Raw genomic sequence first — 24,246 nt, forward strand, 5'->3', positions numbered from 1 at the left:
TCTACACTGGACACTGATGTCTAGTACAGAGTATTGAAAGACCCCATCATCATCATCATCATCATCATCAATACTGTTTCTACACTGGACACTGATGTCTAGTACAGAGTATTGAAAGACCCCATCATCATCATCATCAATACTGTTTCTACACTGGACACTGATGTCTAGTACAGAGTATTGAAAGACCCCATCATCATCATCATCATCAATACTGTTTCTACACTGGACACTGATGTCTAGTACAGAGTATTGAAAGACCCCATCATCATCATCGTTACTGTTTCTACACTGGACACTGATGTTTAGTACAGAGTATTGAAAGACCCCATCATCATCATCGTTACTGTTTCTACACTGGACACTGATGTCTAGTACAGGGTATTGAAAGACCCCATCATCATCATCATCATCAATACTGTTTCTACACTGGACACTGATGTCTAGTACAGAGTATTGAAAGACCCCATCATCATCATCATCATCATCATCAATACTGTTTCTACACTGGACACTGATGTCTAGTACAGAGTATTGAAAGACCCCATCATCATCATCATCATCAATACTGTTTCTACACTGGACACTGATGTCTAGTACAGAGTATTGAAAGACCCCATCATCATCATCGTTACTGTTTCTACACTGGACACTGATGTCTAGTACAGAGTATTGAAAGACCCCATCATCATCATCATCATCAATACTGTTTCTACACTGGACACTGATGTCTAGTACAGAGTATTGAAAGACCCCATCATCATCATCATCGTTACTGTTTCTACACTGGACACTGATGTCTAGTACAGGGTATTGAAAGACCCCATCATCATCATCATCATCATCATCAATACTGTTTCTACACTGGACACTGATGTCTAGTACAGAGTACTGAAAGACCCCATCATCATCATCATCATCGTTACTATTTCTACACTGGACTCCCCCCCCCCCCCCATCCCTTTTTCTTAGCAACAGGTCCAGGTCCATAGTTGTGGTTTTCAGGAATAATGCTGCACCTGCCGCCCTGCTGTGGCGGAGACTAGATTGATCAACAGGTACAGGTACTTGGCTCAGACGAAAGAAAAAATCCTTGGACTGGCTGAATGACTGATGTTTATACTGACATCTATTTGTTGATGAATGACTAATGGAACACATAACACAGCAGAAACAGCACTTCCAACACACACACACACTTCTTACCTAAATTTTCACAGATTTCACACAAATGTATTTTCAAAAATTTCAAGACACTAACTTATATTGCAGAAGGTTAGCTGCATGATCCAACAGGATATGTGTTTACAGCTATTTGATGTTATTCAAATCTTTACTTTCTACATCTCTCTCTCTCTCTTTCTCTCTGTTTCTCTCATTCACACACACATGTGCAGGTATAAATACATCTCATCCTTAACCCCCCCTCCCTCTCCCCTGCCCCCATCCCTTCTCACACCTCCATCCTGCACCACGTCCACCCCACCCCCTTAATCCACTTTATCCACCCCACCCCCTTAATCCACTTTATCCACCCCACCCCCTTAATCCACTTTATCTTTACAGATCTATCACCGTAATATCTCTTTCCACCACGTCCACCCCACCCCCTTAATCCACCCCACCCCCTTAAACCACTTTATCCACCCCACCCCCTTAATCCACTTTATCTTTACAGATCTATCACCGTAATATCACTTTCCACCACGTCCACCCCGCCCCCTTAATCCACTTTATCTTTACAGATCTATCACCGTAATATCACTTTCCACCAAGTCCACCCCACCCCCTTAATCCACTTTATCTTTACAGATTTATCACTGTAATATCACTTTCCACCAAGTCCACCCCACCCCCTTAATCCACCCTTAATCCACTTTATCTTTACAGATTTATCACTGTAATATCACCTTCCACCAAATGTACCTTCCTCATTACACTTCATCTTTAAAGATTTATCAGTGTACCATTATTACACTTATCTTTTAAAATCTATGAGTGTAATATCACTTTCCACCAAGTCCACATTCCATCATTACATTAAACATTAACAATTTATTAGTGCACCATTATTACACTTATTTATCAGTGTAATATCCCTTAAGAGTGGAAAGATGTAAAATTGAAGACTAACATCCCCCCCCCCCACCCCCCCACCCCCCATACACACAGCCTTCACAAACTGCATTGCCTAAAGTGAGGCCACTGCGCAGGAAGTTGTTCCACTGTGGTGTGGTATGGGGGAAGCAAGGTAAACTAAAGGACAAGTCACTGTGGTGATGAGATAAGCATTGCAGACTGGATGTGGATTCGATTCCCAGCATCGGTGGATTGTTTTCTCCAGTGACGTGTGTTGCTAAAATTTCCTGAACAACACTGCAAGTGTCTGTATCTCTCAGGCCTGGTTAATGCCAGAATATCATTATGAAAGGAAGTACTGAGTACAGCCTTGTCACATAGTCCCAAATCTAAAATGGACAACCATAGCATCCTACTCCTCCTCTTCCTTCAACATCCAAAAAAACCACAACAGAACACAGACTGTACACAGTGAGGGTCTCTTGGTATCTTTGGCATGGAACATCACATGCCGTGAGCTTCTTTTCCATCATCATCATCATCATCATCATCATCACAACGGTACACTTATACAGAGCTTTCAGACCTCTCAAAGCCCTGTACATACACAGCATTGGTCAGACACAAAGCACACAACAACACACACACATACATGCACATCTGGAACTTTCTGTAACCTTGTACACACCTCTACAGTCCCACATCAGTCAGACACAAAGCACACAACAACACACACACATACACGCACATCTGGAACTTTCTGTAACCTTGTACACACCTCTACAGTCCCACATCAGTCAGACACAAAGCACACAACAACACACACACATACATGCACATCTGGAACTTTCTGTAACCTTGTACACACCTCTACAGTCCCACATCAGTCAGACACAAAGCACACAACAACACACACACATACATGCACATCTGGAACTTTCTGTAACCTTGTACACACCTCTACAGTCCCACATCAGTCAGACACAAAGCACACAACAACACACACACATACATGCACATCTGGAACTTTCTGTAACCTTGTACACACCTCTACAGTCCCACATCAGTCAGACACAAAGCACACAACAACACACACACATACATGCACATCTGGAACTTTCTGTAACCTTGTACACACCTCTACAGTCCCACATCAGTCAGACACAAAGCACACAACAACACACACACATACATGCACATCTGGAACTTTCTGTAACCTTGTACACACCTCTACAGTCCCACATCAGTCAGACACAAAGCACACAACAACACACACACATACATGCACATCTGGAACTTTCTGTAACCTTGTACACACCTCTACAGTCCCACATCAGTCAGACACAAAGCACACAACAACACACACACATACATGCACATCTGGAACTTTCTGTAACCTTGTACACACCTCTACAGTCCCACATCAGTCAGACACAAAGCACACAACAACACACACACATACATGCACATCTGGAACTTTCTGTAACCTTGTACACACCTCTACAGTCCCACATCAGTCAGACACAAAGCACACAACAACACACACACATACATGCACATCTGGAACTTTCTGTAACCTTGTACACACCTCTACAGTCCCACATCAGTCAGACACAAAGCACACAACAACACACACACATACATGCACATCTGGAACTTTCTGTAACCTTGTACACACCTCTACAGTCCCACATCAGTCAGACACAAAGCACACAACAACACACACACATACATGCACATCTGGAACTTTCTGTAACCTTGTACACACCTCTACAGTCCCACATCAGTCAGACACAAAGCACACAACAACACACACACATACATGCACATCTGGAACTTTCTGTAACCTTGTACACACCTCTACAGTCCCACATCAGTCAGACACAAAGCACACAACAACACACACACATACACGCACATCTGGAACTTTCTGTAACCTTGTACACACCTCTACAGTCCCACATCAGTCAGACACAAAGCACACAACAACACACACACATACATGCACATCTGTAACTTTCTGTAACCTTGTACACACCTCTACAGTCCCACATCAGTCAGACACAAAGCACACAACAACACACACACATACACGCGCATCTGTAACTTTCTGTAACCTTGTACACACCTCTACAGTCCCACATCAGTCAGACACAAAGCACACAACAACACACACACATACACGCACATCTGGAACTTTCTGTAACCTTGTACACACCTCTACAGTCCCACATCAGTCAGACACAAAGCACACAACAACACACACACATACACGCACATCTGGAACTTTCTGTAACCTTGTACACACCTCTACAGTCCCACATCAGTCAGACACAAAGCACACAACAACACACACACATACATGCACATCTGTAACTTTCTGTAACCTTGTACACACCTCTACAGTCCCACATCAGTCAGACACAAAGCACACAACAACACACACACATACATGCACATCTGTAACTTTCTGTAACCTTGTACACACCTCTACAGTCCCACATCAGTCAGACACAAAGCACACAACAACACACACACATACATGCACATCTGGAACTTTCTGTAACCTTGTACACACCTCTACAGTCCCACATCAGTCAGACACAAAGCACACAACAACAAACACACATACATGCACATCTGGAACTTTCTGTAACCTTGTACACACCTCTACAGTCCCACATCAGTCAGACACAAAGCACACAACAACACACACACATACATGCACATCTGTAACTTTCTGTAACCTTGTACACACCTCTACAGTCCCACATCAGTCAGACACAAAGCACACAACAACACACACACATACACGCGCATCTGGAACTTTCTGTAACCTTGTACACACCTCTACAGTCCCACATCAGTCAGACACAAAGCACACAACAACACACACACATACATGCACATCTGGAACTTTCTGTAACCTTGTACACACCTCTACAGTCCCACATCAGTCAGACACAAAGCACACAACAACACACACACATACATGCACATCTGGAACTTTCTGTAACCTTGTACACACCTCTACAGTCCCACATCAGTCAGACACAAAGCACACAACAACACACACACATACATGCACATCTGGAACTTTCTGTAACCTTGTACACACCTCTACAGTCCCACATCAGTCAGACACAAAGCACACAACAACACACACACATACACGCGCATCTGGAACTTTCTGTAACCTTGTACACACCTCTACAGTCCCACATCAGTCAGACACAAAGCACACAACAACACACACACATACACGCGCATCTGGAACTTTCTGTAACCTTGTACACACCTCTACAGTCCCACATCAGTCAGACACAAAGCACACAACAACACACACACATACACGCGCATCTGGAACTTTCTGTAACCTTGTACACACCTCTACAGTCCCACATCAGTCAGACACAAAACACACAACAACACACACACACACTCTCTCTCCCTCTCTGTCTCACATATTCAGAACTTTCTACAACCTTGTACACAGGGTAACCAGCACCAAAAGTCCCCCCTTGGCACATTCTGCACCCACAATTTAACACAGAGTTCAGGCAGATCTTTCTCTCTATATCTGTGTATATATATTGTATATATATGTGTGTGTGTGTGTGTGTGTGTGTGTGTGTGTGTGAAAGACTAGCAGACTACAGTGCAGCCACCATCAGACTTTGTGCAGCACAGCGTCGGAGAAGAGGAGGAAGCGGATGAGGGGGCGTGGCAGGGGCAGGAGGGGGGCGCTGTGCAGGATGGTGTTCCCCAGACAACGCCGCACACAGCACCGCGCCAACTTCTTCAGGGGCTGTGGGTGGCGGCGGTAGTGCAGGTACCAGTGGCGGCACTGTGGGCTGAGCTTGGAGAAGAACTGGTGGAGGGGTGGGGGTTGCGTCAGTCCTGAGGTCAGCAACAGCTCCAGCAGTACTGGTTCTGTCCTGTGACAACACACACCTTTCACTTTGTCTGTGTCCTGTGACAACACACACCTTTCACTGTCTCTGTGTCCTGTGACAACACACACCTTTCACTGTCTCACTGTGTCCTGTGACAACACACACCTTTCACTGTCTCACTGTGTCCTGTGACAACACACACCTTTCACTGTCTCACTGTGTCCTGTGACAACACACACCTTTCACTTTGTGTCCTGTGACAACACACACCTTTCATTGTCTCACTGTGTCCTGTGACAACACACACCTTTCACTGTCTCACTGTGTCCTGTGACAACACACACCTTTCACTGTCTCACTGTGTCCTGTGACAACACACACCTTTCACTTTGTGTCCTGTGACAACACTCACCTTTCACTGACTCACTGTGTCCTGTGACAACACACACCTTTCACTGTCTCACTGTGTCCTGTGACAACACACACCTTTCACTTTGTGTCCTGTGACAACACTCACCTTTCACTGACTCACTGTGTCCTGTGACAACACACACCTTTCACTGTCTCACTGTGTCCTGTGACAACACACACCTTTCACTTTGTGTCCTGTGACAACACTCACCTTTCACTGACTCACTGTGTCCTGTGACAACACACACCTTTCACTGTCTCACTGTGTCCTGTGACAACACACACCTTTCACTGTCTCACTGTGTCCTGTGACAACACACACCTTTCACTTTGTGTCCTGTGACAACACACACCTTTCACTGTCTCACTGTGTGTGACAACACACACCTTTCACTGTCTCACTGTGTCCTGTGACAACACACACCTTTCACTGTCTCACTGTGTCCTGTGACAACACACACCTTTCACTGTCTCACTGTGTCCTGTGACAACACACACCCTTTCACTGTCTCACTGTGTCCTGTGACAACACACACCTTTCACTGTCTCACTGTACTGTGACAACACACACCTTTCACTGTCTCACTGTGTCCTGTGACAACACACAACCTTTCACTGTCTCACTGTGTCCTGTGACAACACACACCTTTCACTGACTCACTGTGTCCTGTGACAACACACACCTTTCACTGTCTCACTGTGTCCTGTGACAACACACACCTTTCACTGTCTCACTGTGTCCTGTGACAACACACACCTTTCACTGTCTCACTGTGTCCTGTGACAACACACACCTTTCACTGTCTCACTGTGTCCTGTGACAACACACACCTTTCACTGTCTCACTGTGTCCTGTGACAACACACACCTTTCACTGTCTCACTGTGTCCTGTGACAACACACACCTTTCACTGTCTCACTGTGTCCTGTGACAACACACACCTTTCACTGTCTCACTGTGTCCTGTGACAACACACACCTTTCACTGTCTCACTGTGTCCTGTGACAACACACACCTTTCACTGTCTCACTGTGTCCTGTGACAACACACACCTTTCACTGTCTCACTGTGTCCTGTGACAACACACACCTTTCACTGTCTCACTGTGTCCTGTGACAACACACACCTTTCACTGTCTCACTGTGTCCTGTGACAACACACACCTTTCACTGTCTCACTGTGTCCTGTGACAACACACACCTTTCACTGTCTCACTGTGTCCTGTGACAACACACACCTTTCACTGTCTCACTGTGTCCTGTGACAACACACACCTTTCACTGTCTCACTGTGTCCTGTGACAACACACACCTTTCACTGTCTCACTGTGTCCTGTGACAACACACACCTTTCACTGTCTCACTGTGTCCTGTGACAACACACACCTTTCACTGTCTCACTGTGTCCTGTGACAACACACACCTTTCACTGTCTCACTGTGTCCTGTGACAACACACACCTTTCACTGTCTCACTGTGTCCTGTGACAACACACACCTTTCACTGTCTCACTGTGTCCTGTGACAACACACACCTTTCACTGTCTCACTGTGTCCTGTGACAACACACACCTTTCACTGTCTCACTGTGTCCTGTGACAACACACACCTTTCACTGTCTCACTGTGTCCTGTGACAACACACACCTTTCACTGTCTCACTGTGTCCTGTGACAACACACACCTTTCACTGTCTCACTGTGTCCTGTGACAACACACACCTTTCACTGTCTCACTGTGTCCTGTGACAACACACACCTTTCACTGTCTCACTGTGTCCTGTGACAACACACACCTTTCACTGTCTCACTGTGTCCTGTGACAACACACACCTTTCACTGTCTCTGTGTCCTGTGACAACACACACCTTTCACTGTCTCACTGTGTCCTGTGACAACACACACCTTTCACTGTCTCACTGTGTCCTGTGACAACACACACCTTTCACTGTCTCACTGTGTCCTGTGACAACACACACCTTTCACTGTCTCACTGTGTCCTGTGACAACACACACCTTTCACTGTCTCACTGTGTCCTGTGACAACACACACCTTTCACTGTCTCACTGTGTCCTGTGACAACACACACCTTTCACTGTCTCACTGTGTCCTGTGACAACACACACCTTTCACTGTCTCACTGTGTCCTGTGACAACACACACCTTTCACTGTCTCACTGTGTCCTGTGACAACACACACCTTTCACTGTCTCACTGTGTCCTGTGACAACACACACCTTTCACTGTCTCACTGTGTCCTGTGACAACACACACCTTTCACTGTCTCACTGTGTCCTGTGACAACACACACCTTTCACTGTCTCACTGTGTCCTGTGACAACACACACCTTTCACTGTCTCACTGTGTCCTGTGACAACACACACCTTTCACTGTCTCACTGTGTCCTGTGACAACACACACCTTTCACTTTGTGTCCTGTGACAACACACACCTTTCACTGTCTCACTGTGTCCTGTGACAACACACACCTTTCACTTGTCTCACTGTGTCCTGTGACAACACACACCTTTCACTGTCTCACTGTGTCCTGTGACAACACACACCTTTCACTGTCTCACTGTGTCCTGTGACAACACACACCTTTCACTTCTGTGTCCTGTGACAACACACACCTTTCACTGTCTCACTGTGTCCTGTGACAACACACACCTTTCACTGTCTCACTGTGTCCTGTGACAACACACACCTTTCACTGTCTCACTGTGTCCTGTGACAACACACACCTTTCACTGTCTGTGTCCTGTGACAACACACACCTTTCACTGTCTCACTGTGTCCTGTGACAACACACACCTTTCACTGTCTCACTGTGTCCTGTGACAACACACACCTTTCACTGACTCACTGTGTCCTGTGACAACACACACCTTTCACTGTCTCACTGTGTCCTGTGACAACACACACCTTTCACTGTCTCACTGTGTCCTGTGACAAAACACACCTTTCACTGTCTCACTGTGTCCTGTGACAACACACACCTTTCACTTTGTCTGTGTCCTGTGACAACACACACCTTTCACTGTCTAACTGTGTCCTGTGACAACACACACCTTTCACTGTCTCACTGTGTCCTGTGACAACACACACCTTTCACTGTCTCACTGTGTCCTGTGACAACACACACCTTTCACTATGTCTCACTGTGTCCTGTGACAACACACACCTTTCACTGTCTCACTGTGTCCTGTGACAACACACACCTTTCACTATGTCTCACTGTGTCCTGTGACAACACACACCTTTCACTGTCTCACTGTGTCCTGTGACAACACACACCTTTCACTGTCTCACTGTGTCCTGTGACAACACACACCTTTCACTGTCTCACTGTGTCCTGTGACAACACACACCTTTCACTGTCTCACTGTGTCCTGTGACAAAACACACCTTTCACTGTCTCACTGTGTCCTGTGACAACACACACCTTTCACTGTCTCACTGTGTCCTGTGACAACACACACCTTTCACTGTCTCACTGTGTCCTGTGACAACACACACCTTTCACTGTCTCACTGTGTCCTGTGACAACACACACCTTTCACTGTCTCACTGTGTCCTGTGACAACACACACCTTTCACTTTGTGTCCTGTGACAACACACACCTTTCACTGTCTCACTGTGTCCTGTGACAACACACACCTTTCACTTTGTCTCACTGTGTCCTGTGACAACACACACCTTTCACTGTCTCACTGTGCACTGTGACAACACACACCTTTCACTGTCTCACTGTGTCCTGTGACAACACACACCTTTCACTATGTCTCACTGTGTCCTGTGACAACACACACCTTTCACTGTCTCACTGTGTCCTGTGACAACACACACCTTTCACTATGTCTCACTGTGTCCTGTGACAACACACACCTTTCACTGTCTGTGTCCTGTGACAACACACACCTTTCACTGTCTCACTGTGTCCTGTGACAACACACACCTTTCACTGTCTCACTGTGTCCTGTGACAACACACACCTTTCACTGTCTGTGTCCTGTGACAACACACACCTTTCACTGTCTGACTGTGCACTGTGACAACACACACCTTTCACTGTCTCACTGTGTCCTGTGACAACACACACCTTTCACTGTCTCACTGTGTCCTGTGACAACACACACCTTTCACTGTCTCACTGTGTCCTGTGACAACACACACCTTTCACTGTCTCACTGTGTACTGTGACAACACACACCTTTCACTGTCTCACTGTGTCCTGTGACAACACACACCTTTCACTTCGTCAAGGTCTCACTGCGTCCTGTGACAACACACACCTTTCACTGTCTCACTGCGTCCTGTGACAACACACACCTTTCACTGTCTCACTGTGTCCTGTGACAACACACACCTTTCACTTTGTCTCACTGTACTGTGACAACACACACCTTTCACTGTCTGTGTCCTGTGACAACACACACCTTTCACTGTCTCACTGTGTCCTGTGACAACACACACCTTTCACTGTCTCACTGTGTCCTGTGACAACACACACCTTTCACTGTCTCACTGTACTGTGACAACACACACCTTTCACTGTCTCACTGTGTCCTGTGACAACACACACCTTTCACTTTGTCTCACTGTTCCTGTGACAACACACACCTTTCACTTCGTCAAGGTTTCACTGCGTCCTGTGACAACGCACACCTTTCACTTTCTCTTTGTCAAGGTGAAGTGAGGGTGTGGTGGGGGAGAGTGTGTATTTTCCTCTAAAATCACAATTGTGGATACACATAAAACAAAATCATGATCTGAGTGAAGACAGCACATAAAAACACCATGTCATTCATGATGGTGATTGTATCTATCAATGTACAAGAAAAAGAAAATGCAAACACTCAGATGCAAACACACCACATGCAGAGGCACACATATTCACACACACACACAAGGACATGCACACACAGACAACTGCACATGTGTGCAATCATCATTCCAAAAACACACAGACACGTATGTCAAAATAAAAACACACATATATACATACACAAGCATGTACACACAAAATCTCACACATACACACAAACACACACACACAAAAGCACCTACACACAAGTGTATCTTTGCTCCCCAGGGTATGACGGTAAAAGACAACCAAGTTAGTCTCAACTGTTCACCAAATGGATATCACAGAGGAAGTAAGTAGCACACATGCTGTTACCATGCTGCAAAAACAGATAGGGAGCAGCACTGGTCAGACACTGGACTTGTGATCCAGTGTTCATCAGTTATCAGGGTTGGAGGCCTCAGCACTGGTCAGACATTGGACTTGTGATCCAGTGTTGATCTGTGATCAGGGTTGATCTGTGATCCAGTGTTGATCTGTGATCCAGTGTTGACCTGTGATCAGGGTTGGAGGCCTCATTCCAGCATGGTGCTGTGTGCCTGGGAAAGGCACTTTTCTCTGATCTTCCTCACTCCACCCAGGTGTGAATGGACACCTGACTTTGGCTGGGGAAGGTTACAGCAGCGGAAAGAGGACTGGGCCTTGCCTTTCTACACCAAGCCCTACACATTGTGGATATGAATTCACTGCCCTGATGACCTAGCCCTACACATTGTGGATATGAATTCACTTCCCTGATGACCTAGCCCTAGACATTGTGGATATGAATTCACTGCCCTGATGACCTAGCCCTACACATTGTGGATATGAATTCACTGCCCTGATGACCTAGCCCTACACATTGTGGATATGAATTCACTGCCCTGATGACCTAGCCCTACACATTGTGGATATGAATTCATTGCCCTGATGACCTAGCCCTACACATTGTGGATATGAATTCATTGCCCTGATGACCTAGCCCTACACATTGTGGATATGAATTCACTGCCCTGATGACCTAGCCCTAAACACTGTGGATATGAATTCACTGCCCTGATGACCTAGCCCTAAACACTGTGGATATGAACTCACTGCCCTGATGACCTAGCCCTACACATTGTGGATATGAATTCACTGCCCTGATGACCTAGCCCTACACATTGTGGATATGAATTCACTGCCCTGATGACCTAGCCTTAGACATTGTGGATATGAATTCACTGCCCTGATGACCTAGCCCTACACATTGTGGATATGAATTCACTGCCCTGATGACCTAGCCCTACACATTGTGGATATGAATTCACTGCCCTGATGACCTAGCCCTACACATTGTGGATATGAATTCATTGCCCTGATGACCTAGCCCTACACATTGTGGATATGAATTCACTGCCCTGATGACCTAGGCTCCTACAACATAGGCGGATATGAAAGTCATTGCCCTGATGACCTAGCCCTACACATTGTGGATATGGAATTCATACTGCCTCTGATGACCTTGCCCCTTGACCATTGTGGTAGGAATTCACTGCCCTGATGACCCTAGGCCCTAACATTGTGGATATGAATGTCTGACGGCCACTGATGACCTAGCCCTACACATTGGTGATGATGAATTCACTGCCCTGATGACCTAGCCCTACACATTGTGGATATGAATTCACTGCCCTGATGACCTAGCCCTAGACATTGTGGATATGAATTCACTGCCCTGATGACCTAAAATGCTTTGGAACCGTTAAACTTTTTCATAACAGATAACTGACAGAGGAAGAAAAACAGCTGTGAAGCAGGGAAGGGTGGAGAGAGAGAGAGAGAGAGAGAGAGAGAGAGAGAGAGAGAGAGAAACAGGACAGAGACAGACAGATGCACACACACAGGACAGACAGACAGATGCACACACACAGGACAGACACAGACAGACAAATGCCCACAAAGCAGGACCACTGACCCAAAAGCGCCCAGTGTGAACATGATGCGCAGGTCCAGACGGGAGCAGCCTCTCAGCAGCAGCAGCACTATCTCCGGATGTTGGTGAGACTCCTCCACAATGGCAGCTCTCACAGGGGAGTTCACCCTGCACAGGCAAGGAAAATCATCAAAACATGGGTGGACCCTTCCTGGCTCACACCTGATTCCTGCTGATTTAAAAACAACTTCACCCTGCACAGGCAAGGAAAATCATCAAAACAGGGGCGGACCCTTCCTGGCTCACACCTGATTCCTGCTGATTTAAAAACAACTTCACCCTGCACAGGCAAGGAAAATCATCAAAACAGGGGCGGACCCTTCCTGGCTCACACCTGATCCCTGCTGATTTAAAAACAACTTCACCCTGCACAGGCAAGGAAAATCATCAAAAAAGGGGTGGACCCTTCCTGGCTCACACCTGATCCCTGCTGAGTTAAAAACAACTTCACCCTGCACAGGCAAGGAAAATCATCAAAACAGGGGCGGACCCTTCCTGGCTCACACCTGATCCCTGCTGATTTAAAAACAACTTCACCCTGCACAGGCAAGGAAAATCATCAAAAAAGGGGTGGACCCTTCCTGGCTCACACCTCATTCCTGCTGATTTAAAAACAACAACTTATACAAGAACCATAAATCATAACAAAATTGCCAAAGGCATTTTGGGGTTTAACATTCATGATAATTAGTCAGAGCCAGTCTGATTCTTTTGCCAACGTTATTACTGCTAGATGGGACGCATTCTCACACATATTATTGATCTGTATCAAATTCAAAGTTTCAAACTGCGCATGTCTTCATCACAGCTTTCCAGCCTTAATAAATCATAAGACACTCTGCACAAAAAATGATTTTCATTTATCTCGTATTTCAGGGTTAATTCCTTCAGTATTAACAGTTTGAATCACTGAAATTAGACGATGTGTGAACTGCATAAGTTAATCTAAATTCTATTTTCATGCTCATGGTCAATTTTTTTTTCCCGACTTACACAAACACTGTTCTCATTTAAACAAGGTGGTCTTAGTCACATCTAATCTGCATTTCACTAATTTTCAAACAACATATTGTTGTATGTTCGTATCTATCAAACGTTTAGGCCATTCCTATTTTTTTCTGTGACTTTACCACTACCAATTCTTCATAAGAAAAGTAGCTGAGGTTTGTAGAACCAATCAAACAGTGACAGACTTACCAGGCAAGAAGGCTGATCAAGAAGAACCCTCGACTTGAAATTTCAGCTTGTTCATACTGGTTAATTCAGTACCCTCTTTAAAATCCATGTACGGTTAGTGCACCCATGAAAAAAGGTGCCCCTATTTTTTATATTTTTTTCAGTAGCATGCATGCCATGGCCAAAACATCTGGAACAGTTATCGATCTGTATGTCTTTATATACAAATATGGCTATCTCCCAGCAGTAGGCTCTACATAGACATCATTTATCATCATTGTTATATCCACTGACGCTGGCCCGTACAACATGAGGTTGGGCCTCTATACAGATCATTAAATCCACTCACACTGGCTGTAGGTTGTTGTTTTTTTTAACATAATTAAGTATTCATTTACCTCTTTATTTGTTCTTATTTTTTCTTTTGTATAAATATATTCAAATATTCATTTACTTCTTTCTTTTTCTTTCTTTTTCTCAAGGCCTGACTAAGCACGTTGGGTTACGCTGCTGGTCAGGCATCTGCTTGGCAGATGTGGTGTAGCGTATATGGATTTGTCCGAATGCAGTGACGCCTCCTTGAGCTACTGATACTGAAACTGGCCTGTAGAATATGAGGTTGGGTCTCTATACAGATCATTCAATCCATTCATGCTGGCCCCTAGAACATGTTGGGTCTCTATACAGATCATTCAATCCATTCACGCTGGTCCACAGAACATGTTGGGTCTCTATACAGATCATTCAATCCATTCACGCTGGCCCGTAGAACATGAAGTTGGGTCTCTATACAGATCATTCAATCCATTCACGCTGGTCCATAGAACATGTTGGGTCTCTATACAGATCATTCAATCCATTCACGCTGGCCCATAGAACATGTTGGGTCTCTATACAGATCATTCAATCCACTCACGCTGGCCCATAGAACATGAGGTTGGGTCTCTATATAGATCATTCAATCCATTCACGCTGGTCCATAGAACATGTTGGGTCTCTATACAGATCATTCAATCCATTCACGCTGGCCCATAGAACATGTTGGGTCTCTATACAGATCATTCAATCCATTCATGCTGGCCCCTAGAACATGTTGGGTCTCTATACAGATCATTCAATCCATTCACGCTGGTCCACAGAACATGTTGGGTCTCTATACAGATCATTCAATCCATTCACGCTGGCCCGTAGAACATGAAGTTGGGTCTCTATACAGATCATTCAATCCATTCACGCTGGTCCATAGAACATGTTGGGTCTCTATACAGATCATTCAATCCATTCACGCTGGCCCATAGAACATGTTGGGTCTCTGTACAGATCATTCAATCCACTCACGCTGGCCCATAGAACATGAGGTTGGGTCTCTATACAGATCATTCAATCCACTCACGCTGGCCCACAGAACATGTTGGGTCTCTATACAGATCATTTAATCCACTCACGCTGGCCCGTAGAACATGTTGGGTCTCTATACAGATCATTCAATCCACTCACGCTGGCCCATAGAACATGTTGGGTCTCTATACAGATCATTCAATCCACTCACGCTGGCCCGTAGAACATGTTGGGTCTCTATACAGATCATTCAATCCACTCACGCTGGCCTGTAGAACATGTTGGGTCTCTATACAGATCATTTAATCCATTCACGCTGGCCCATAGAACATGTTGGGTCTCTATACAGATAATTCAATCCATTCACACTGGCCCATAGAACATGTTGGGTCTCTATACAGATCATTCAATCCACTCACGCTGGCCCATAGAACATGTTGGGTCTCTATACAGATCATTCAATCCACTCACGCTGGCCTGTAGAACATGTTGGGTCTCTATACAGATCATTCAATCCACTCACGCTGGCCTGTAGAACATGTTGGGTCTCTATACAGATCATTCAATCCAGTGTATCCACTCACGCTGGCCCATAGAACATGAGGTTGGGTCTCTATACAGATCATTCAATCCACTCACGCTGGCCCATAGAACATGAGGTTGGGTCTCTATACAGATCATTCAATCCACTCACGCTGGCCCGTAGAACATGAGGTTGGGTCTCTTGGTGACGTCCACCCCGCGCATCAGGAAGAACTCCAGGATGTGGGGCCGGTCCCAGATGACGGCCATCTCCACCGCACACCGCCCCTGTCTGTTCCGCCACTTGACACACGCCCCCCCTGCCAGACATTGGAAACAACATCACCAATACCAATGAAATAAGGCTCATGTCTTTTCTTTTTATCAGCACATCGAAATTTACGGAAGTAAACAAGTAGGTAAATAAATGGAAAACATCAGCATCACCAATACCAATGAAATATGGCCCACGTCTTTTTTTATCAGGAAATTTCAGGACACACAATACACAAACTTTATTGTCTGTACTGTGGTACAGAGATTTTCTTTTTGGCAGCAGCACATGTCCAACATAAGAAGAAAACAACAAACAAATAAAATGAAGGAAAAATAAAAGATAATTTAAATGGCGCCAAATGGAAATAGCTATATACAAATATACAGATTACTGAAATTTACATGCCTCTCCATTTCAGTCAGCCAAGCCACATTGCACATCTTCCCACACCACACACACACACACACACACCACGCCCACACACATGCATGCATACACACATACACTCTCTCTCCCCCACCCCCCCATCACCTCTCTCTCTCTCTCTCAGAGTATGCAACTACAAAGATCATAGTTCATTTAAAAATCAAATATCACCAGACTAAGAATTAAACCTAAAAGCAACACTTCCGTAGTTCACAAGAAATAAGAGGCATCACAGTAAAACAACTTTAATTCATTCATACTAACCAAAAGCCCTGACACCACTACTTCACCCCCCCCCCCCCCCCCCTCCTTTGGAAAAATACCTACAGGCCTAAGCATAATCGCCACCCACCCCCTACACACACACACACAAACACCTTTCATCCTTCCATTAAAAAACAAACAAACAAAAAACAACGTAATTTTTTTTTTTTTAACAGCAAATTTATTATGGAAGTAAACAAATAGGTAAATAAATGGAAAACATCAACATCACCAATACCAATGAAATAGGGCCCACATTTTTTTTTTATCAGCAAATTTATTATGGAGTAAACAAATAGGTAAATAAATGGAAAACAACACCACCAACACCAATAAAATACGGCCCACATTTTATTTTTTTTTTTTTCAGCAGAGTTATCAAGGACGTAAACAAATACTAACAGATAAATAGACAGAGACAGAAACAGAATTTTAAAAAAAAGTGTACAGAGAAGACAAATGATCAAAATGAGATAAGAAAGAAAATGGGTAAAGTATAGTGAGGTTTAGAGCGAAACCCAACGAGTTGTTACCTCATTTGTTATTATGGACATGTCCTGATAGGCCCTAAACCTCATTTGTTATTATGGACATGTCCTGATAGGCTGTAAACCTCATTTGTTATTACGGACATGTCCTGATAGGCTGTAAACCTCATTTGTTATTATGGACATGTCCTGATAGGCCCTAAACCTCATTTGTTATTATGGACATGTCCTGATAGGCCGTAAACCTCATTTGTTATTATGGACATGTCCTGATAGGCCCTAAACCTCATTTGTTATTATGGACATGTCCTGATAGGCTGTAAACCTCATTTGTTATTACGGACATGTCCTGATAGGCTGTAAACCTCATTTGTTATTATAGACATGTCCTGATAGGCCGTAAACCTCATTTGTTATTATGGACATGTCCTGATAGGCTGTAAACCTCATTTGTTATTACGGACATGTCCTGACAGGCCCTAAACCTCATTTGTTATTATGGACATGTCCTGATAGGCCGTAAACCTCATTTGTTATTATGGACATGTCCTGATAGGCTGTAAACCTCATTTGTTATTATGGACATGTCCTGATAGGCCGTAAACCTCATTTGTTATTATGGACATGTCCTGATAGGCTGTAAACCTCATTTGTTATTATGGACATGTCCTGATAGGCCCTAAACCTCATTTGTTATTACGGACATGTCCTGATAGGCCCTAAACCTCATTTGTTATTATGGACATGTCCTGATAGGCTGTAAACCTCATTTGTTATTACAGACATGTCCTGATAGGTCCTAAACCTCATTTGTTATTATGGACATGTCCTGATAGGCCCTAAACCTCATTTGTTATTATGGACATGTCCTGATAGGCCCTAAACCTCATTTGTTATTATGGACATGTCCTGATAGGCCCTAAACCTCATTTGTTATTATGGACATGTCCTGATAGGCCCTAAACCTCATTTGTTATTATGGACATGTCCTGATAGGCCATATACCTCATTTGTTATTATGGACATGTCCTGATAGGCCATATACCTCATTTGTTATTATGGACATGTCCTGATAGGCCGTAAACCTCATTTGTTATTATGGACATGTCCTGATAGGCCCTAAACCTCATTTGTTATTATGGACATGTCCTGATAGGCTGTAAACCTCATTTGTTATTATGGACATGTCCTGATAGGCCCTAAACCTCATTTGTTATTATGGACATGTCCTGATAGGCTGTAAACCTCATTTGTTATTATGGACATGTCCTGATAGGCTGTAAACCTCATTTTTATTATGGACATGTCCTGATAGGCCGTCAATCTCATTTGTTATTATGGACATGTCCTGATAGGCCCTAAACCTCATTTGTTATTACGAACATGTCCTGATAGGCTGTAAACCTCATTTGTTATTATGGACATGTCCTGATAGGCTGTAAACCTCATTTGTTATTATGGACATGTCCTGATAGGCTGTAAACCTCATTTGTTATTACGGACATGTCCTGATAGGCTGTAAACCTCATTTGTTATTATGGACATGTCCTGATAGGCTGTAAACCTCATTTGTTATGGACATGTCCTGATAGGCTGTAAACCTCATTTGTTATTATAGACATGTCCTGATAGGCTGTAAACCTCATTTGTTATTATGGACATGTCCTGATAGGCTGTAAACCTCATTTGTTATTATGGACATGTCCTGATAAGCCCTAAACCTCATTTGTTATTATGGACATGTCCTGATAGGCCGTCAATCTCATTTGTTATTATGGACATGTCCTGATAGGCTGTAAACCTCATTTGTTATTATGGACATGTCCTGATAGGCTGTAAACCTCATTTGTTATTATGGACATGTCCTGATAGGCCCTAAACCTCATTTGTTATTATGGACATGTCCTGATAAGCCCTAAACCTCATTTGTTATTATGGACATGTCCTGATAGGCCGTCAATCTCATTTGTTATTATGGACATGTCCTGATAGGCCGTAAACCTCATTTGTTATTATGGACATGTCCTGATAGGCCCTGAACCTCATTTGTTATTATGGACATGTCCTGATAGGCTGTAAACCTCATTTGTTATTACGGACATGTCCTGATAGGCCGTAAACCTCATTTGTTATTATGGACATGTCCTGATAGGCCCTAAACCTCATTTGTTATTATGGACATGTCCTGATAGGCTGTAAACCTCATTTGTTATTATGGACATGTCCTGATAGGCCCTAAACCTCATTTGTTATTATGGACATGTCCTGATAGGCTGTAAACCTCATTTGTTATTATGGACATGTCCTGATAGGCTGTAAACCTCATTTGTTATTATGGACATGTCCTGATAGGCCGTAAACCTCATTTGTTATTATGGACATGTCCTGATAGGCTGTAAACCTCATTTGTTATTATGGACATGTCCTGATAGGCCGAAAACCTCATTTGTTATGGACATGTCCTGATAGGCCCTAAACCTCATTTGTTATTATGGACATGTCCTGATAGGCTGTAAACCTCATTTGTTATTATGGACATGTCCTGATAGGCTGTAAACCTCATTTGTTATTATGGACATGTCCTGATAGGCCGAAAACCTCATTTGTTATGGACATGTCCTGATAGGCCCTAAACCTCATTTGTTATTATGGACATGTCCTGATAGGCTGTAAACCTCATTTGTTATTATGGACATGTCCTGATAGGCTGTAAACCTCATTTGTTATTATGGACATGTCCTGATAGGCCCTAAACCTCATTTGTTATTATGGACATGTCCTGATAGGCTGTAAACCTCATTTGTTATTACGGACATGTCCTGATAGGCCCTAAACCTCATTTGTTATTATGGACATGTCCTGATAGGCCGTAAACCTCATTTGTTATGGACATGTCCTGATAGGCTGTAAACCTCATTTGTTATTACGGACATGTCCTGATAGGCCCTAAACCTCATTTGTTATTACGGACATGTCCTGAGAGGCCGTAAACCTCATTTGTTATTACGGACATGTCCTGAGAGGCCCTAAACCTCATTTGTTATTACGGACATGTCCTGATAGGCCCTAAACCTCATTTGTTATTACGGACATGTCCTGAGAGGCCGTAAACCTCATTTGTTATTACGGACATTACGGTTATTTGTGTGTGCGTGTGTGCATGTGTGCATGTTCTTATGTGTCTGACTGACATGTTATCAAGAATCATTTTGAATGGTTTTAAAATACTATGCAACTGTAACTTTATCATTCACACAAAAACAAGGGCTTCTTCTCTCTGAAACCAGACAAAGTGCTACTGAGAAACTGGGTGGACAGGCATTGCTTGGAACTGTCATTTTTCACTGCCTGTCTTACAGGGCCCCAGTGGTCTGTTCTGAAAGAAGTGTGTGGACACTGGCATATCTATACATATATGTGCTTTTGCTTGTCTCTGGGGCTGTCTTGGGGATGGAAAATCTTTTTTTTAATTTCGGTCAGATGTGTATCAAAAAAAAAAAAAAATGTGATGTGTCCCATAGAATGTATGGTCACTGGGGCAGTGAATTCCTGTCCACTGTGTCCTGGGCTGTTCCATAGAATGTATGGTCACTGGGGCAGTGAATTCCTGTCCACTGTGTCCTGGGCTGTCCCATAGAATGTATGGTCACTGGGGCAGTGAATTCCTGTCCACTGTGTCAAGGGCTGTCTCACAGAATGTATGGTCACTGGGGCAGTGAATTCCTGTCCACTGTGTCCTGGGCTGTCCCATAGAATGTATGGTCACTGGGGCAGTGAATTCCTGTCCACTGTGTCCTGGGCTGTCCCATAAAATGTATGGTCACTGGGCCAGTGAATTCCTGTCCACTGTGTCCTGGGCTGTCCCACAGAATGTATGGTCACTGGGCCAGCGAATTTATGTCCACTGTGTCAAGGGCTGTCCCATAGAATGTATGGTCACTGGGGCAGTGAATTCCTGTCCACTGTGTCCTGGGCTGTCCCATAGAATGTATGGTCACTGGGGCAGTGAATTCCTGTCCACTGTGTCAAGGGCTGTCCCACAGAATGTATGGTCACTGGGGCAGTGAATTCCTGTCCACTGTGTCAAGGGCTGTCCCACAGAATGTATGGTCACTGGGGCAGTGAATTCCTGTCCACTGTGTCCTGGGCTGTCCCATAAAATGTATGGTCACTGGGGCAGTGAATTCCTGTCCACTGTGTCAAGGGCTGTCCCACAGAATGTATGGTCACTGGGGCAGTGAATTCCTGTCCACTGTGTCCTAGGCTCAGCACAGAAGGGTGCAGCCAAGTCCTCTCCTTCTGCCCATTAACCTTTTCTGGGTGGAGTGAGGGAAATGGGCAGTGACGTGCCTTTCCCCATGGACACAACACCTTTCCCATGGACACAACACCTTTCCCCATGGACACAACACCATGCTGAAACAGGACTTCAAATCCTCATCAGTGGATCACAAGTCCAAAGCCTGATCTGGCAACAACGCCTTGTGTTGAAAGAAACATTTCTGGTGTATATCAGAAGGGAAATTCCTCTCTCCATGATGTACAAGAGAAGTGAAAGAAGGAAAATGAAGAGAAAGCCACACAGCAAAGTGAGCACAACCAACCGTCAACCAGGAGTCGGACACCCTCCAGGTTGCCCATCATGACTGCCGCCTGTAGAGGTGTGATGCTGTACATGTCACAGCAGTTCACATCACACCCTGCCTCCATCAGGTACTGCACTATGTCATTGTGACCTGCACACATACACACACACCCCTACATGTACCAGATGGTGTGATGCTGTACATGTCACAGCAGTTCACATCACACCCTGCCTCCATCAGGTACTGCACTATGTCATTGTGACCTGCACACATACACACACACCCCTACATGTACCAGATGGTGTGATGCTGTACGTCACAGCGGTTCACATCACACCCTGCCTCCATCAGGTACTGCACTATGTCATTGTGACCTGCACACATACACACACACCCCTACATGTACCAGATGGTGTGATGCTGTACGTCACAGCGGTTCACATCACACCCCGCCTCCATCAGGTACTGCACTATGTCATTGTGACCTGCACACATACACACACACCCCTACATGTACCAGATGGTGTGATGCTGTACATGTCACAGCGGTTCACATCACACCCCGCCTCCATCAGGTACTGCACTATGTCATTGTGACCTGCACACATACACACACACCCCTACATGTACCAGATGGTGTGATGCTGTACGTCACAGCGGTTCACATCACACCCCGCCTCCATCAGGTACTGCACTATGTCATTGTGACCTGCACACATACACACACACCCCTACATGTACCAGATGGTGTGATGCTGTACGTCACAGCGGTTCACATCACACCCCGCCTCCATCAGGTACTGCACTATGTCATTGTGACCTGCACACATACACACACACCCCTACATGTACCAGATGGTGTGATGCTGTACGTCACAGCGGTTCACATCACACCCCGCCTCCATCAGGTACTGCACTATGTCATTGTGACCTGCACACATACACACACACCCCTACATGTACCAGATGGTGTGATGCTGTACGTCACAGCGGTTCACATCACACCCCGCCTCCATCAGGTACTGCACTATGTCATTGTGACCTGCACACATACACACACACCCCTACATGTACCAGATGGTGTGATGCTGTACGTCACAGCGGTTCACATCACACCCCGCCTCCATCAGGTACTGCACTATGTCATTGTGACCTGCACACATACACACACACCCCTACATGTACCAGATGGTGTGATGCTGTACGTCACAGCGGTTCACATCACACCCTGCCTCCATCAGGTACTGCACTATGTTGTTGTGACCTGCACACATACACACACACCCCTACATGTACCAGATGGTGTGATGCTGTACTCTCACACACACACACACACACACCCTACATGTACCAAATGGTGTGATGCTGTACTCTCACACACACACACACACACCCTACATGTATCAGATGGTGTGATGCTGTACTCTCTCACACACACACACACACACACACCCTACATGTACCAGATGGTGTGATGCTGTACTCTCTCTCACACACACACACACACCCTACATGTACCAGATGGTGTGATGCTGTACTCTCTCTCACACACACACACACACACACACCCTACATGTACCAGATGGTGTGATGCTGTACTCACACACACACACACACACACACACACCCTACATGTATCAGATGGTGTGATGCTGTACTCTCTCACACACACACACACACACCCTACATGTACCAGATGGTGTGATGCTGTACTCTCACACACACACACACACACACACCCTACATGTACCAGATGGTGTGATGCTGTACTCTCTCACACACACACACACACACCTACATGTACCAGATGGTGTGATGCTGTACTCTCTCACACACACACACACACACCCACCCTACATGTACCAGATGGTGTGATGCTGTACTCTCACACACACACACACACACACACCCTACATGTATCAGATGGTGTGATGCTGTACTCTCTCACACACACACACACAC

At 44.9% G+C, this 24,246-nt stretch overlaps 1 protein-coding gene across 2 annotated transcripts in view; it reads right to left on the reverse strand.

Annotated features, from left to right (window-relative positions):
• Positions 1–5,387: 5,387 nt before the first annotated feature.
• The window catches only part of LOC143285905 (uncharacterized), a 29,734-nt gene continuing 10,875 nt past the window's right edge, over positions 5,388–24,246 (reverse strand). Inside the window, exons 5-8 of one of the 2 annotated variants that reach the window (XM_076593353.1) lie at positions 22,303–22,434; positions 16,416–16,563; positions 13,190–13,315; positions 5,388–6,017 (exon numbers count right to left, since the gene is read on the reverse strand). In XM_076593353.1, the coding sequence (XP_076449468.1) occupies positions 5,750–6,017; positions 13,190–13,315; positions 16,416–16,563; positions 22,303–22,434 (674 nt within the window). In that variant the 3' untranslated portion in view covers positions 5,388–5,749. The remainder of the gene's footprint in view (positions 6,018–13,189; positions 13,316–16,415; positions 16,564–22,302; positions 22,435–24,246) is intronic. The other variant, XM_076593354.1, reaches the window with a different exon arrangement.

Source organism: Babylonia areolata, chromosome 9 (assembly GCF_041734735.1).
Source record: "Babylonia areolata isolate BAREFJ2019XMU chromosome 9, ASM4173473v1, whole genome shotgun sequence".
NCBI lineage: Eukaryota > Metazoa > Mollusca > Gastropoda > Neogastropoda > Buccinidae > Babylonia > Babylonia areolata.